The sequence below is a fragment of the Ahaetulla prasina genome, chromosome 3 (assembly GCF_028640845.1).
Source record: "Ahaetulla prasina isolate Xishuangbanna chromosome 3, ASM2864084v1, whole genome shotgun sequence".
Classification (NCBI taxonomy): domain Eukaryota; kingdom Metazoa; phylum Chordata; class Lepidosauria; order Squamata; family Colubridae; genus Ahaetulla; species Ahaetulla prasina.
Genome location: NC_080541.1, coordinates 120046579 through 120064690, shown reverse-complemented (window position 1 = coordinate 120064690; position 18112 = coordinate 120046579). Strand labels below are relative to the sequence as shown.

Here is an 18112-nt window from a genome sequence, read left to right as displayed (position 1 = left end):
TGCAGCCACTGTAGAAATAAGAGTTCTAACCCGTCACATAAAGAAAATCGATCATGGCGAGGTGCCGTTAATTAACAGAGGCGCGGCCTTTTCCATTGGTCAGAAGGAAGATTACAGGATAAAAAGGAAAGACACTCCGTGTTCCAGACCTCGCTCTCGCAGACTGCTCGCCCAGCTTCCTTCTCCTTCAGCTCCGCTCGGCGTCCAGCAGGCGAGAATCTACTACGGTAGCCGAGAGGGCTCACGTCACCGGCGCCTTCATCGATATCCTGGGCGCTCGGCTCCGCCCCTGAGGAGGCGCGCCGAGCGATCGATGGAGCCGCAGATGACGACGACAACGACCGACAACTCCTCCTCTTCCTCGGACCGGCCATTTCCGCACCGGCCTGACAGGGAAGCAGGTGAGCGAGGAAATAAATAAAGGCGCGCGGGGAGAGGGGGGGGGCGGATGATAAGAAGAGGCCCTCGAGTTTGGTGGGCGCTGGCTCGTGGGAAGCCGAAGATCCCTTTGGGGGGGGTGGGGGGGGAGGAAAGGAAGTATCCCGGCGGCGAGGCAGGAATGGCGAAATGGCCAATAGAGAAAGGAACTGTCAAGGCTGCGCAGCCCGGAGAGGACGAGTGCCTCCCTCGCGGGGGGCCTTATGGGAATGGAAGCGGGATGGACGACAGCTGGAGAAGTAAGACTCCCGCTTGAGTGAGAGATGAAGGAAAGGGCTCGTAGAGGAGCAGTTTATTTAAAAGCCAGTGTCGAGGTGGGTCACTGTACGCTTGCGGGGAGAAAGCTAGATTTTAAAAAAACAAACAAAAAAAACCCATGTTAAAAGAGGTAGGATTTGATAGAAATGTATGTAAAAGACACAGAAAGGACCAGCTTGTGTAGCCTTGTGTATAGAACAGGGGTTTCCAACCTTGGCAACTTTAAGCCTGGAGGACTTCAACTCCCAGAATGCCCCAGCCAGCTTTGCTGGCTGGGGAATTCTGGAAGTTGAAGTCCTCCAGGCTTAAAGTTGCCAAGGTTGGTATAAAAGAATGATAGAAGTAGGTCTAATGGCAATTGGGCAGAAGCAGTAAGGCTGCATTCCATGCTGGCAGCGGAAATTAAGGAAGATGGAATTCCTGAAGCTACTTAAGCTTCAGATCGAAAAATGGGTTTGTCCTTAAGTCACCCTGCCTCTGGCCTTTATAGGTCACAAAAGCATACAGTATGTTTTCCTTTCCATGCTGACATACCTGTAAGTGAGCAAATTACGGTGCTGTCTTTTCCCTGAATCTAAGTATCCAAGACACTGTAGATGGTAATAATGTAATGGTTCACGATATTTTATATTTTGCAAATGGCATTTGGATGCATCATCAGAGTTTTGGGGGACACTTTAAATAGATCAAAGGCATATTCTGCACACAAGGGCCTGAGGAGTATTGGTAGGAAAAGCATTACTTTCAGGCTTTGTAAATTTCCTTAAAGCATCTGACCATATTTGAAGATGAAATTTATCAAATAATTTGATTGAAAACTAGTCCTAGCTCAAGTGTTTAGGGGTGACTGTGTACAAAAGCATAGTTGGAACTAGTGGTAGATTGAAAAGGCTTTCCCTTTCAGTTCAGTAAATAGAAAACCAACTTTTTTTCCTAGCCAGCCCTTTGAAAGTCTTGCTGATTAAATAATGGTTGCATATTATCTTATTAGTGGGATAGAAGAAATTATTTTAAAATAACCTTTATATCTTCCATTCATAGGCTCAGAACCAATACCTGTGATATTTTAAAATCTTTTTTTCAAAACTTCTTTTACATGCATAAAAGGCTTTAGAAACTAATGGGGATTTAATTAATACTCATTATATAGCTAGAAGAGAGATTTATTTTACAATCTGAATTTAATTAATCCTTGATTTAAACAATATTTCAGCAGTGGTTTAAAAATAATCTATTCATGACTTATCAAACTATACTGGAAATTCCTAGACCTCATATTGCTTTCATATAATAATTTGTATTGCAGTGTTATGCAGGCATCATTGTAGCCAGCCATTAAATTCTTACAATTTGAGAACTAAAACCTAATAGAATGACTAGAATGTCTTTTTTTTCTACCAGGACAAAAAGATAGCACTGTTATGAAAACATGCCTCCAAAATTCAAGCGCCACCTCAATGATGATGATGTTACTGGGTCAGTCAAAAGTGAGAGGGTGAGTGCATAGGGGATAGTTATTGTGGTATGATTTAAGTTTGTGACCTGATGAAATGGCTGTAGTAATGCATTTAGAAGATTGATGGAAATAATTGCTAGGAGTTGTATAATATTTAAAGAAAGCAGCTCTTTATCTCTATCTAGACCCGTTCCAGTCCGGCTTCCGACCCGGTTACAGCACGGAGACGGCTTTGGTCGCGTTGGTGGATGACCTCTGGAGGGCTAGGGACAGGGGTTGTTCCTCTGCCCTGGTCCTATTAGATCTCTCAGCGGCTTTTGATACCATCGACCATGGTATCCTGCTGCGCCGGTTGGAGGGATTGGGAGTGGGAGGCACCGTTTATCGGTGGTTCTCTTCCTATCTCTCCGACCGGTCGCAGACGGTGTTGACAGGGGGGCAGAGGTCGTCCTCGAGGTGCCTCACTTGTGGGGTACCTCAGGGGTCGATTCTCTCGCCTACCCTGTTCAACATCTATATGAAGCCGCTGGGTGAGGTCATCAGTGGTTTTGGGGTGAGTTATCATCTGTACGCGGATGATACCCAGCTGTACTTTTCCACCCCGGACCACCCCAACGAAGCGGTTGAAGTGTTGTCCCAGTGCCTGGAAGCTGTACGGGTCTGGATGGGGAGAAACAGACTCAAGCTCAATCCCGCCAAGACGGAGTGGCTGTGGATGCCGGCACCCCGGTACAGTCAGCTGCATCCGCAGTTGACTGTTGGGGGCGAGTTAGTGGCCCCAAAGGAGGTGGTTCGCTACTTGGGCGTCCTCCTGGATGGATGGCTGTCCTTTGATGAACATCTGGCGGCCGTCTCCAGGAGGGCCTTTTACCAAGTCCGCTTGGTCCGCCAGTTGCGTCCCTTCCTTGACCGGGATGCCTTATGCACAGTCACTCACGCTCTGGTTACGTCTCGGCTGGATTACTGCAATGCTCTCTACATGGGGCTGCCCTTGAGGTGCACCCGGAGGCTGCAGTTAGTCCAGAATGCAGCTGCGTGAGTAGTAATGGGAGCTGCTCGTGGCTCCCACGTAACACCACTGCTCCGCAGTCTGCACTGGCTTCCTGTGGTCTTTCGGGTGCGCTTCAAGATTCTGGTTACCACCTTTAAAGCGCTCCATGGCTTAGGACCCGGGTACTTACGAGACCGCCTGCTGCAACCCTATGCCTCCCACCGACCCGTACGCTCTCATAGAGAGGGTCTCCTCAGGGTGCCGTCCGCCAAACAATGTCAGCTGGCGGCCCCCAGGAGTAGGGCCTTCTCTGTGGGAGCATCGACGCTCTGGAATGAACTCCCCCCTGGTCTACGTCAAGTGCCTGATCTTCGGACCTTCCGTCGTGAGCTAAAAACATATTTATTCATCCAAGCGGGACTGGCATAAAAGGATTGATTTTAAATTGGGTTTTAGTAGTATTTTAAATTTTAAATTCATTTTAATTCTGAGCCATTTAGAAATTTTATATTTTAAATTCGTTTTAATTGTATATATTTTGTATTTTATTCTGGCTGTACACCGCCCTGAGTCCTTCGGGAGAAGGGCGGTATAAAAATTTAATAAAATAAAAATAAATAAATAAATAAATAAAAAATAAATTCTGAACTGATACTACTACATTCGTGTGTAAAACATGTACCAAGTTGCTTCTGAGTTGTAAGGGTTAGCCATTGGCATCACTTTCATTTCCCTGTTACCTTCCCACTCTGGTGGTACCTATTTATCTACTTTCATTTCCATGCTTTGTTGTTTCTCAAATTGTTGGAACTCGGATCAACCCCTTTCTGTATTCATGACCTTGATGATACATGACCTTCAAGGTCCATTCAATCCTCCACTGGTTGAATGATGAAACCAGTCTTCACTTTAATATGAGACAGTATTAGGGGAGTTGTATACATTTTGTACAGTTAGATTGAGATAACTGTTGATAGTTTCCCTTCACCCAAGGATTTTTTTTAAGATCATAGGGGAAAAGATTGAAATTCTGGCAAAACAAACTAGAAATATTAAGCAAAAGCAATGAAACAGGTTATATATTATTTTAAATCTTGAAAACAAAACTATATAAGGTATTTGAAAAAACCAAGATTGGCACTCTTAATTATTTTTACCTTTCAAAGCTGTTTTTCAGAGCACCATATACACTTGCAGATTAGGTGTCAACATACATCCAAAAAATAGGGTTTGGCTTATCTATGAATGCACTTATCCACGGGTGTATATACAGTAATAGTTTTTAAAAGTACACATATTTCCCATCTATACATCCACAAATAAGTCCTCAGATTTTTCACCAAAATACCATGAAAAATGCAGGTCATCTTATCTACGGTGACATATTTTTCATGGCATTCTGATTAAAAATTTGAAGGTAGGCATATGTGTGGATGGGCTTATTCACGATAACATGATTTATTCAAAAGGAACCTCTAATGATTCTGTCTTGTATTGTCTTTTTGTGGATATCGGATACCATATATCAGTGGTCTCCAACCCCCAGGCCATGGCCTGTTAGGAACTGGGCCAGATAGTTGGAGGTGAGCAGCAGGTGAGCGAGTGAAGTCACTCCACCTCAGATCATCTGGCATTGGATTCTCATAGGAGTGCAAACCCTACCATAAACTGCTCATGAGGGTGATGGCCCATGGAAAAATGGTCTTCCACAAAACTGGTCCCAGATACCAAAAAGGTTGGGGACCACTGCCATACATTGTGTTGATGGCATTATATTCTGACATTGATTAATGATTCAAAATATTCTTTTGAAATTTCTTTTTGAATGAAAATACCCATTAGTAGAAATATTCCTTTTCATAGATGTGTCAATCTTCTGTGTTTGCAGAGAAACCTCCTAGAGGAAGATTCGGATGAAGAAGAGGACTTTTTCTTGTAAGTATCTCCAAACCAGAGTAGGGATAACTATCAAATCCTAGGTCTCATGCACCATTGTTTCTGCCTGTTCTATGTGCTTTGATCTCAAGGGTTCCTTATAAATACAGGCAAAGTATTGCACAACTTACTGTGATTGATTGTAAGTAATAGTTACTACAAAGTCTTCAATATAAGGCTGAAAACTCTTGCCAGATGTCTTTACGTAGTTTCCAGGAGTGGGCTGTTTCTTCTGAATGCTTTCAAATTTCAAATTTCTGTCTGTTAATCAGCCATATAATTTTCCACTCATCCTGGGAGATAAAGGTAACAATTTAATTTTAATCATTTTGTAGGAGAGGGCCATCAGGTCCAAGGTTTGGACCCAAGAATGACAAGATCAGACAGTAAGTACTTGGTGGCAAGTAAAATCTATTTTTGCTTTATTTTCATCTCCCACTAATATAACTGTTCTATGATCATACTTTATTAGGTGAAATGAGTTACTGTTTCCTAGGCTAGAGCTAAGCCTGTTCATAAAATAATGAACATTGTCTTTTGGAAAAGTCACATTTCTTTCAGTACTTCAACATTTTAAAAATTATTTATCTTTTAGACAATGTCCCTCTTTCTATCTTTGTGCATAAATTCTTTTCACTATACAATTTCACAGGAGAATATAAATAAACTCAAAATGATAGGGAAAATTAATTAAAAATAGGAAAATAATTTTACGAATTATAGCCGAGTAACATTTGGAATTTATGCTGTATGCTTTGGCAAAGTCCTAATTAATAGTTCCTTTTGTTGGGGATTAGAAAAACTATCCTCCTTCATTGTACATTTTTCAGTTTATTTCCCTTGAGCCAACATCTTTTATATTTACTGTAATGCAGGACAGAATCCGTAGCCTTCTAGAAATACAGGTACTGTAGTCCTTGTTTAGTTGTAACAACTCAGTTATTAAGCAAAGTGGCTGCTAACTGATCTGTGACTGTGCTTATGAGCTTTCTTTCCTTTGTTTTAAAGACCTGTAAAGGTCGTAAATGCAAGGAATAGTTGCAGAGTTATATCACTGTCATAACTGAACATTTGCTAAACAAGACAATCACTAACTGCTTTTCTTTGCTTCTTTTTTATATGAAAAAAGCTTCCATATATATGAAAGTTATATATTTGTTTTTTACATATATCGGATATGGGCAAACATTTTATAACTGAAGAAGACGGCCTGCCTGTAATTCTTAGACTATTCCAAATGCATCATTTTTATTCCTTCACTCTCAGTGATATATAGAAAAGGCAAAGGAAGTGGGATATTATGATGTATTCCCATATCACAATTATTAAAGACAAGGAGCTCCACTCTGTCAAGAGTATTATCATCTTATTTTATGTTTTATTCTTTTCCCCAACACACCAAGAATCTCTCTTGTAGTGTCAATAGAAAATGTGACAGTCTAATTGCTAACACAGCTTTATGCAATAAGGAATACAGGAAATGAAGTAATGTCCAATTATGTTACTAATTGCCATTTCCTTTGCCTGTTATAATCATTGCTGTATTTGATGGGATGGTATGCAGGAAACAACCTATCTCAGTTTGGAATCTGGGTTACATTTTGGCCTAGTTTTAACTTGACTGGTAGAAGTCCAATGAAGAAATGAATATCATCACTATATTGATGATCCCCAGCTCAGTGTTTTTTTTTCAACAGGTCTATGTATGCTCTGAAAGTTTTGAATGTTGGATGCAATGATGGACTAATTGTGAATTATTAAACTGAGTCTTCATGTAGGGAAACCCAAATGGGACACTATAGTCATCAAATAAGTTTCTTTAATCTGGAGCTATTGCTGTTTTGGATGGCGTTTCATATCTTGTTAAGACGTAATGAAGAGATTGATATGCTTTTGGAGTTGGCATTGTGTCTGGATAGGCACAAAGTTGTGAATGCCACTTTATACTGCTTTGACTGATTCTTTGCCATTTTCTGTTGGTCAGTCATGAAAGAACAAGGTAGTTCTTTACTGTATTTTGTAAAACTTACTTTTGTTAAAGGAAAAATTTCTCTTAGCCCAGTCTTGACTCTGCTCTCATCAAAAAGTACATTGGCTTCCAAATGTTTTTTCTCCTCTTTCTTAAAACTGTCTGACATTATTTTTTTAATGGTCAGAGATGAAGGAAAGAAGATATTGCAAAGACTCTGCAAGTTCCTATATGTCACATCCATCTAACGCATTCTGCTTTTAAAGAGCAAATCATGATTTCTATGTACCGGTATTTTCCTACAGAAGGCAAATTTGACCATTGTAAACTTATTTAGATTGTTGCAGTATACAAAATAATCAATGCTGTTTGATCAGTGCATATTAGCTTCACAACAACCGTTGTGATTCTTTTTTTTTTTAGTCACAATTCTAGATTCTTATTCTTATCTACAAAGATGCCAGAATATCTAAAATATTGCTTGTGAAACTATTTTGGGCATAAATGCGCACTTGAGAATTCAAGAAAAGATGAACAGTGTGGTTAGTGGGGATCTAACAAGTATTATACTTTGATATATTCTCTTTACATGCTTACTTGCAATTTTTTCAGTTTATTCAATAAGTTGAATTCAGTTCAATTTCTGCCTTAATCATGATTCAATATTAAACTTGGACAGATAATTATCAATTTAGATGCCTATTTAAAAAACAAATTGACATGTTGCTATTTACAGTACATTCTTTAATAATTATATAAAGAATTTAAAGACTTTGCACACTAAAATATTTGATATTAACTATATCACACTTAATTCAGACTCTCAGTTGTTGAATAAATTGGGCTACAACTCCCATCATTCCCCCTTAGCATCTAGACAGGATATCAATCAGTAGCATTTTCTGATATTGATGATAAATTCCTTGGTCATGTGATGCATCCTTATGTATATTTTTAAACCAGAGTTCAAAACCAGGTTGATGAAGTTATTGATGTCATGCAAGAAAATATCACCAAGGTGATAGAGAGAGGAGAGCGGCTGGATGATTTGCAAGATAAGTCAGGTTGGTACTTTTCCTCTTCCCTTTTAGAAGGTGAAACTGAGTTTCCAGGAACACCATATCTCTCATATTACCTGATCTCAGCATACTTGGCTTTCATTATCTCTTCTTATTCCTTAGGTTCCCTGTTGCATGCATGGGATCCTGGGTACATAACAGTGATACTGTTGTGTCTGTTTTAGAGCTAGCTTGTTCGTGGGATAATTTTTTTTTAAAAAAAGCTCAGTTTAACATGCTCTCTAAGAAAAATGGCTCTGAATATCTCATAGATCTATTAAAAGGTAGTCCTTGTTGTTAAATGTAATGCGGAGAGACAAAAAACAGATAATCATAGGAAATAGTCCTCCCATTCTTGTGCTACAGATGAGTCATTTCTCTTGTTTGTCAGTGCTCCCTTACAGTTGCAGATTACAGCCTGCTAGAGGGCATCATGAGACTTACTACCTTGATTATGTCTTTTATTGTTGGGATGCAATTCTGTAAATTATCTTTAGTTACATTCCCATGCACAGCAATTAAAACACTCTTGGTGCTTGTAGGGCCAAGTACACTAAAACACTCATGTTTTGATAATAAATATTGAAAATTAAAAATTAAAATGGAATAGAGTAAAATCACCCACAATAACTATCAAGTTGTGACAACCAATAAATAAGTAGTAATGTCTCTTAATTCAAAAGTTCTACTGAACAACTTTGTCTTCATTTACAAACATATAGTAATTACAGAACTAATGATTTACAAGAGAGTTTGTTAGTAATATAGACTACATGAAGTCCTTGCTTGCCAATGGTAATTGGGATTGAAAACTCCATTGCTGAACAATGCAGTGGTAAGATGCAATGTTGTATGACCAGCTGACTTATGTTCTGGCCATCCCAGTTGCTGTTGTAGACAAATCCTGCTTGTTGCAGCATCCTGATTGCCGTTCACAACCTTCTGCTGCTTTCCCCATTGCTTATTAGAAGCCAGCACTGAAGGTTGCAAATGGCAAACACGTGAGCGCAGATTTCTGTGATCTTGTAATTGCAAGGCAATCTCTTTTCGTCTGATTTGCGGTTATGTGACTGCAGGAACACTGACAGTTGCAACCATGAGGACCCATTTTTAAATCCTAGTTCGACACTGTCCTAATTTTGAATGATTGATGAACAAGAACTACCTTGAACTAACTTGGTTGTTTTTCTTGGATTTCCTATAAGGAAAGAAATCGTGCAGAATTCTCTGTATCTGTTCAAGACCTTTGATTGGGTTTTTTTTTTTAAATCAGGGTAGAGGCAAAAGCTTTATCTTACCCTTATAGTAAATTGTTCAATTCTGTTTCTCTGTCTCTTTATCTGATGCAGAAAGCTTATCAGATAACGCAACAGCTTTTAGTAACAGATCCAAACAGCTCCGAAGACAAATGTGGTGGCGAGGCTGCAAGGTAAGGCTTATCTTGTTTCCTAAATGTTGCAATTTTGGTTTATTTGACCAGTTTGGTTTATTTCTTTTACCTTTCTATACCTTTCAATTTTATCTTTTAAAATAATTTTTATTAAAAGTTTTAGTTAGAACAGTAAAAGATAATACCAACTGGAGAAGAAAAAAAGAAAAGAAAAAAGATGCAAAAAAGAAAAAAAAACACGAAAGCAACTTCTCACTCTCATCACAAGTTTCATAATTTCTTCACTTCTTCTAAATAAATGTAAAACTTCATCTCATACTTCAAGTCTTAACTTTATGTTGCCTAGAAATCAGGCAATCCAATTAGCATGGATCTGATCCCTAATTTGAGGGATCCCTTATCTTTGCAAAGGAGCTTTGTCATCCACATGAAAATGCAAATCAAGTAATATAGGCAAAGCAAATATTTATATTTTGTTCCATAGTTATTTATTAATGGGGATAATCAAATCTTTTTATAGAGTACAGAAACAAATGACATCAGGAAGCAACTGATCAAATAATAAAAGACATTGATTACATGTGAGAATTGAACAATAGAAAACATTAATTCTAAATAACATTCCACAAGTGGCAAATTTATGCATTATGTTACACCCTTTCTCAGGTGGATTTGTATCTTTCTTAAAATTTGTAAGTGCATTCAAAGACTTTCAGAATATACTCTCTGTTGTTTAGTTCTGAAAAGGCAAGTTCTTGCATACCAAAAGAAATAATCTTGGCTAAGAAGAAAATCATTCTTCCCTGAAATTAAAAAAGAGACCTAGACTGCCATGATAAAATGTTAATAAAGCCTCAAATCCTAGATAACATATAGATAATTCCAAAACATCTTCTCCAGTCAGCAAAAAGTCCAAACAGAGCCCTATAATAATATTTATTTAAAAGGCATAAAATGATCCTGGTATGCTAGTGTAAACAAAAAAACTAAGAAGGACAGGAGCATTTCTCCGTTAAAAAAAACAAGATGCCCCTTACTTCTATAGTAACTGTAGGGGGAAAACCCCTCAAACATTAAGTGCAGACAAACCCAATACACAACATTTTTCAAATCCAAATGCCAACAATTCCAAAGAGAATTGCTTCAAATAGCAACATATCCCATTCCTATCTTCATACTTAGCTATAAACAAATCCACATTTATTTATGAAAATTTAATGCCACCTATCTGCCCCACAAGGGGAGCCTAGCAGCTTACAAGTTTTAAAACAACTAAAAATAATTAAAACATTGAAACATTTACCAAATAAAGTAATCCCAATACCCTAATTTAAACAAATGAGTAAAATTTAACTTAACGAAGAAGGATAAGTTCTCAAGAAGTCTTATAGAATGTCTCTTCTCTGCTGTCCACTTTACTTCCTGGGTATGAGGGTTGGGTGGCTTACATCATCAGCTGACTGCTCCAGCTGTTCAGGTAGTGCCTTTGTTTGATCAGCCTCACATGATTCTTGGTTTTGTGTCTCCTGAGGTTGATGTTCTTCACATTCAGAATCAGTGCTTGAAATTGTTCCTAGGGAGACACATCATACCATATAATTGATTCAAAGTTTTGGTGCAATATCAGTCTTAATAGTCAAAATCCAATTTTCCCACATTTTTAAGCCCTTAATATGTGTAAAACTTTCTGTAGCTAAAATCTTGTCTTGCTTTTTGCTGTTTATTTTAAATTCTTAAAGATTGTAAAGCTACATCTTCATTTTCTTACATAAAGTATTGAAGACACTCACATGATGTTTACAATCTTGTCACTTTGAAAGCATCTAACTTCTTTGAAGCAATTAATAGACAACTTTTAAAAGTGATTAGCAAGAGAAGTGCAAAATTCCTTTAAAAAGCTTGTGTGCAACTATGGCAAATTCCCTTGCCTCCCAAGTCTCTCACCCTCCAAAGACTGCTGACTTGCAGTCTCCTAGTAAGGATCAATTGTAAGGAAAACAGCTTGGGCAATCCCACATCCTCTCTTTGTCCAGAGAAGTTCAAAAGATCCAATCTACTCAATGTTCATGGTGCAAACATCAGTTCTACTTTTCATAGAGCTGTCTTCAGTCCACCACCTTTCCTAGCAGCCCTATGTCTCGCAATTCTGTGAATATTCAGCAAAAGAAAACCCCCACTTATGTCAAGAAACCACACACAAAAACTGTCCATATACTATCTTGTAGTAATCTGTAGTACAATTGCAAACTCTGGTTTATACTGCTTAAAAACAACCATGCTTTATTGATTTACTTCATTCATACTTCAGAGTGTCTAAAAGTGCATTATGCCTGCCATGATCTCAATCTGAAGGATGCTTCCGAGTGCAGGCAAGCCAATGAGCACAGGAAAAGATACAGCTTTTTGAAAGAATTGCTGCTTAGTATGATATAAGCATCTTGATATGCTCTGAATAAACTTTTCCCCTTCAAATCTAGATTGTTGAATTGTTGAAATACAGCTAGGCGTTGATAACTATGGCAATTGGCAATGGCAACTCCATCACTAAGTAACATGTTCATAAAGTATGACATGTGATAGTGACTTACAGTTGGCAATTGCAGCAGTCCCAGTTCCCACCTTTAGGTGAATCCCACATAGTCACAATGTCCTGTAGTCATGTGATCACAGTTTGCAACCTCCTTCCAGCTTTCTCATTGACTTTGTTGGAAGCCAATAGTTAATCTCTCAAATTATAATCGGGCGATTGCAGGACACTGCAGCGATTATAATTGCAAGCTGGTTGCCAAGTACCAAGATTGCAATCACATGATTATGGAGATGCTGCACTACTGCAAGGAATGGTTATAGGTCCTCTCATTCAGCATCATTATAACTTTGAAAAGTTGGTGAATGGAAACTACCTGTACTCATGTTCTGGTTTAACATGATTCTGACCCTTGAGGTTAGGCCAGATTATGTTATTTTGAAACTGTGTAACCACTGAATTATCTGAGCACACTCATTATTAGTATGCTGTTGACCCTGGACTAAGCTAATCAATTGTGTCTACAATTGGAAATTAATTACATACTTTTCTGTGTGTTAATTTGCAGATGAAGGCAATTGTGGCTTTGGTTGCTGTTGTGGTCTTGCTAATCATTATTGGTGTGTATTCCTTTCTGATATTCTTCTAAATACAATAAAATAAGTAAATAAAATGTTCTGCATTGGCGTTAGTGCTTTGAAATAGTCTGATGACATTCTTGATTGGTAAAAAGAAAACTTACCGTTTCCTTCAGTCTTTCTAATACTAGAATATTTGGGAAACTCCCAAATACATTACACTCCCTGTAATGTTTAGATGTGAGTTGTGTCTGCTTTAAGAATAAATGGGAACCATTTAGTCAGACGTAAACACTTTTTAGGAATAACTAACTGGCTTTATGTAATTTTCTTGTCTGGAGTTTACTTTATTAGGTGAATTTAGCTACAATGCTTTATAAACCCTAATTTATTATTTATATTATGTTAACCTATTTAGCTATAAGCCATTAAGATAATTGGAGTTAAGCAAGTCATGACTTACCACAGTAAATAAATTCAATATTGTAACTGTAAAGATGACTTCCAGTGACTAGAAGAGATAGGTGTTTTAGGGTTGAAACTAGTTAGTTGACTTATTTTTATAAGTGATTTAAAGATTTTTTTTTCGGTCTTATGCAGTTCCCATCATCCTCAAACACCGCACTTGACTTGGAGATGAACATCCTTGTGGACACCACTTCAGGATAACAGCAAAGCTAGCAGCTGTATGATTTCAGTGGAATGTATTGTGTATATAGCTTTGAAGTGCATTCTGCTCTCAAACTCCAGGGAGGCACATGCACAGTTCCACCAAGAGCATCCAGAGGGCCTGGCAAACATATGACTTTCAGTCAAGAATTAACTATACTGTCAATATTGGACCCAAAAACCTCATTGTTGCTCTTACGAAGGAACCTAAATGGAATCAGATACTTGTCAGTATTTCATCTGTTTTTTAAAATAATGTATATATAAGTGAGTGTATGTGTGTGTGTATATATATATATATATATCGAATTGATAATGTTATTTATAATTTAAATAGTTTCCTACAGCAATTGATAAAGTAGTGGAGGGAAGAATTATGGAGGGAAGAAGGAAGTGTATAGTCTTTATCACTGTTTAAAAAAACATTATTTCTTCAACTGAATTTAAGGGATTCTGAAGTTCTGTGTTGCTATTATTGCTCATAATTATTCTATAAAAGCATTCCAGTAAAAAAAGCCTATTTTTGACTGAAAATATGTAGCTCTTATTAAATTACTGAAATAAAGAAGCTCCTAATTCGGTTAAGACAACTTAAGTTTTGCAAACTTTGAAACTATAGACAAAAAAGAATGCTCTTACTCATGCAACTGCAGGCAAAGCAATATGATTTCTTCTGCAACTGACAAAAATGCATTTCTTTTTTATCTTTGAAGCCCACAGTTGGCCTGAATCTTCATCTAGCGCCTAGACCTTTAGCAATAGTTTTAAAACTCTCTGGCATCTCTCTTTCTTCCATGTTTATTATTTCAGCTGCGTATTATTCCATTCTCTAGAAACTTTCTTATGCATTACTGTATGCAGAGGAATGAATATTTCTGAGTAGGCATGAATATCAATGCAGTACTACTGGCATGAGAAAGAGATTGCAGGAAGGTCTCAACCTGCAGCCATTTGTTTAGTAATCATGCAAAGTTACAACAGCACTGAAAACAGTGACTTATGACCATTTTTCATACTTACAAACATTGCAACAACCCCGTGATCGCATAATCAAAATTCGGATACTTGGCAACTGGCATGTATTTCTGACAGTGTCCCAAGATTATGTGATTACTTTTTGCAACTTCCTGACAAGCAAAGTCAGTGGGGAAGCCAGATTCACTTAAAATGACTACTTGTACCATGAAAGCATACCTCCGGCATTTAATTTTCCAGCTTCAAGACCTCAATAACTTTAAAACGTTTGTTGTGGCAAGATATCATATTCATATGTTGGTGTGAAGGAGTGTGTGTATATATGTATATACATATGTGCATTAAAACGTGTTTTGTATGGTTCATATTTCATTCCATGATACAAAAGGTTGCCAAAGCATGGAATATTTTATTGTATTAAAGTACAATAAAAATAAGTTAAATCACACAAAGTAAGACAGCAAAATAATATCACGGAACAAAATAAAAAAAGTGTTTGCACAATACTGGAAAACATTGCATCCTCTTCAAGTGATGATGTACCTTTTTCTAAAGCATTTACACACATTATTTTACATGATCTGCAAATCACTATGGTAATGATGGAGCACAAAAATAATGGTTTGAGACACAGAAAAAAAGAGTTCTATATAATGAATCATTTTTCTTGTGTAAATGCCCTGAGTAATATACTGCTTTTGGAATGATGCTTTGTGATACTTGCAAATCAGCGTGTAGTCTTATATTACTGGAGAGACTGGCTAGTTTTCTTGATGGCTTCATTGTATTTCCATATCTTTATCCAACTTCTGAGGGTTCTATTCATTCCAAAGCTTTCCTCAAGCTTTTAAAAAGAAACTCTTTGATTTTTTCCCCTTCATGCTGCCATTCATTTTTTAAAAATCCTTTGTTGTCCTTTCAACTGAGGAATCGTTTGACATTGATTGAAAAAGCTTATTTTAAGATAACTATTTTTGTGTGAGGTACTATTGCTGCTATTGAGTCTCTTAAATTGATTTCTGTATTGTTAACTTTTCCTGGTTTTCTCTCTGAACTTTTAGTAATTTTCTATTCCTATAATTCGCTGTTCTTTATTATCCTGCATGCTTCTTTCTGAACATACTTTTTTTGGGGAGGATCCCCCTTATTTCTTCTGCATTGCTACCTGTTAAATAACTGATAACTGTTAAATCTTCTTTTTGTTCCTATGCCTTCAATCTAGTTTTCCTAATCGTTTTCTTCTATAGTGTCCTGTCGTTTCATTCTATGAATAGCAAAGAAGTCATTCATTTTTTTTCAACATGTGGAGAAAAATTACCACTGATGGAGAAGATTAAGGTAACTGGCAAAATTTGGGATTGTACTGTATAATTTCAGTTATTTAATCCATTTCCTAAATCCAGTTATTTAATACAGTATGCCTTTCCTACTAAAAGTTTGACATGTTATCACTATCTTATAAAACTACTGTAATCAGGATTCAGAAGACAGATATGGAAACAAAAAACATGAACTTTGGTTAACTTGTTCATCTGCCACAAGGAAAAGAAATTATTTGCAATTACATTATGTGCAAGGCAGTCTTTTCATGGGTGTAAAGTATAAACTGACAGAAATATGCACGATATATTACCTAAGTAAAGAGCTTTTTAAGTTTTGAGAAATAATATTTTGAAGAGACTCAGGCAAATTATTTGGCAGAGGGAGGAGAGAAGAAGCACAATCAGGCTTGCCAGATTCTGTTATTATAGCCTATCAATAAAGTATAGTTCTGCTCTCCCTGTGGAATTGATTTTCTGGTATTCCTAGAGGGGCTGACAGTGGGGAAGAAAAACTACTCCAAAACAAACAAGAAGAGAGGAGAACCAGTCACCCTTACTTCTACAACATCAGAAAGGAGTATGAGAAGCTGGAGAAGTATCAGAAAGAAAGAACTAGAGAAGATATGGAAAATAAAGGCCTAAATCCATGATGGTGAACCAATGGCATACGTGCCAGAGGTGGCATGCAGAGCCCTCTCTGCAGGTATGCATGCCGTCACCAGCTAGTCTTCAGGTTTCCGGCACATGTGTACACCAGCCAGCTGGTCTTCCCACACACCGGAAACCCAAAGACCAGCTGGCTGGTGCATATATGCCTGTTTTTTGGTGATTTTCCAGCCGGTTTTTGGCCTGGCCAGTGCATGCATGCGCCAGCCAGCTGGTCTTCGGGTTTCTGGTGCTCTGGTGCATGGGAAGACCAGCTGGCTGGTGCGCATGCATGTGCTGGAAACCCAAAGACCAGCTGGCCAGAGTGCGCTTGCACATCAGCCAGATGGTCGGGCTTCAGCGTTCCGGCACACGTATATGCAGCCAAGTTCCGGTTTAAGCACTCTGTGCTGAAAAGGTTTGCCATCACTGGCCTAAATGGTCCAGTGATGGTAGAAGTACTTGGGGCTGAGATTCCTAAGCTGGGAGAGTGGTTCCAACATGTTCCAGGAACAACGCTGGAACTCTCTATCCGTAAGAGTGCAGTGCTAGGAACTGCTAAGATACTGCTCAAAAACCTCAAGCTCCTGGGCATCTGATAGACGACCAGAGATTAAGAAAGACACATGACTCTGAAAAGGATGACAAGGGATTTCTTTTATTGAAAAAGCAAAGGCTTTGTTTTTAATTTGTTCTATTTATTACACTTATATGCTGCCCATCTCACTATTGAAGTGACTGGGTGGCTTACCAAATGATAAAAAGGTAAGTATAAAACAATTATAATTAATAAGAAATAGGGACTAAAAACCAAGAAGACAGGTAGGATAGCTGTGCAGTCTTGTCACCCTGTCAGTCACTTCCAGCATGGAGCACCCCCATAATGGCAACAAGTCAAGTGGTAGAGCCAAGTTTCAAAGCCCTTTTGGAAGGCCAAAAGGATAGAGGTGGATATTGGCTCCAGTGACAATGTTCCAATGGGTGGCGGTCACAAGAGAAAAGGCTCTTCTAGACCATCCCATTTGAAGTCATCAACAAAGATGAATGAATAAATAAACTGCACTTTCCCCATACTACAAGAACTAATTAAGTCTAAAATATTTATGAGGTCCATAGGGCACAGATTGTGTCTGTTTGCAGAGCCTGGAGAAAGAGCTCCATCCTTGCACGGAAGATCTGACTTTTAAAAGTTGTGGATGAGGCTATGAAAATTTCTATAGTTCTTGCCTTAGAAGCATTCAGGTTCAAGGGTTGGTAGAAGGAAAGAGTGGGCAATTCCTCCACTATTGAGGAGAAAGCTGAGATGAATAGCAACTACAGCTCTCCCTCTTTCCACATTTCCAAATTACTAGCAAAACTTTGCTGTCTTTGAATAGCCAAATCTGGCCCTAGGTTCCGCCTTGGTTTAACTTCCCAATAAGCAACTGAGTTGGAAGATCCTTTAAAAGCAGTTTATCAGGGTACACTGATAAAATGGGATAAAGGAGAGAGAACCTTGAGCCTAGGGATGAAATCTACTTACCTTCCTTACCAGCTCGGAAGTGCACGCGCTGCGCCCACATGTGTCACATGTGCACACAGACCTGCGCATGTGCAAAACCTTCACATGCGCAGAAGGTAAAAAACATTACTTCCTGGTTAAAACCAGGAAGTAATGACAACCAGCTGAGTGGGCGGAGCTATGCTCTGCCATTGCTACTGGATCGCGTAACTACCAGCCACGATCACTACCGGTTTGCGCAATCCGATCCGGTAGCATTTCATCCCTGCTTGAGCCCCATGTTACGTTCCTTTTTATAGTTAACACAACAAAGAAAAATGAAAGAGGAAAAATGAAAAGTTGGTTGGACAAGATAAGAGTCACTCTTTGCGTACTAAATCCACCACAAAGCTTGTTTGAA

General features: G+C 38.3%; 1 protein-coding gene across 1 annotated transcript; it reads left to right on the top strand.

The window, feature by feature from the left end:
* Positions 1–272: 272 nt before the first annotated feature.
* Positions 273–16313, top strand: VAMP4 (vesicle associated membrane protein 4). The gene is made up of 8 exons (XM_058176831.1): positions 273–401; positions 2098–2191; positions 5032–5078; positions 5414–5464; positions 8011–8111; positions 9455–9534; positions 12591–12642; positions 13201–16313. The coding sequence occupies exons 2-8, from the start codon at positions 2126–2128 to the stop codon at positions 13227–13229; spliced, it is 426 nt and encodes a 141-aa protein (XP_058032814.1). The 5' UTR covers positions 273–401; positions 2098–2125; the 3' UTR covers positions 13230–16313.
* The last annotated feature ends 1799 nt before the right edge of the window (positions 16314–18112 follow it).

Excerpts from the sequence above, each read along its gene's own strand:
- VAMP4 (XM_058176831.1), top strand. The coding sequence starts at position 2,126 with ATGCCTCCAAAATTCAAGCGCCACCTCAATGATGATGATGTTACTGGG. Across the intron at positions 5,079-5,413 it reads GAAGAAGAGGACTTTTTCTT|GAGAGGGCCATCAGGTCCAA; the intron begins GTAAGTATCTCC and ends ATCATTTTGTAG. Across the intron at positions 9,535-12,590 it reads TGTGGTGGCGAGGCTGCAAG|ATGAAGGCAATTGTGGCTTT; the intron begins GTAAGGCTTATC and ends GTTAATTTGCAG.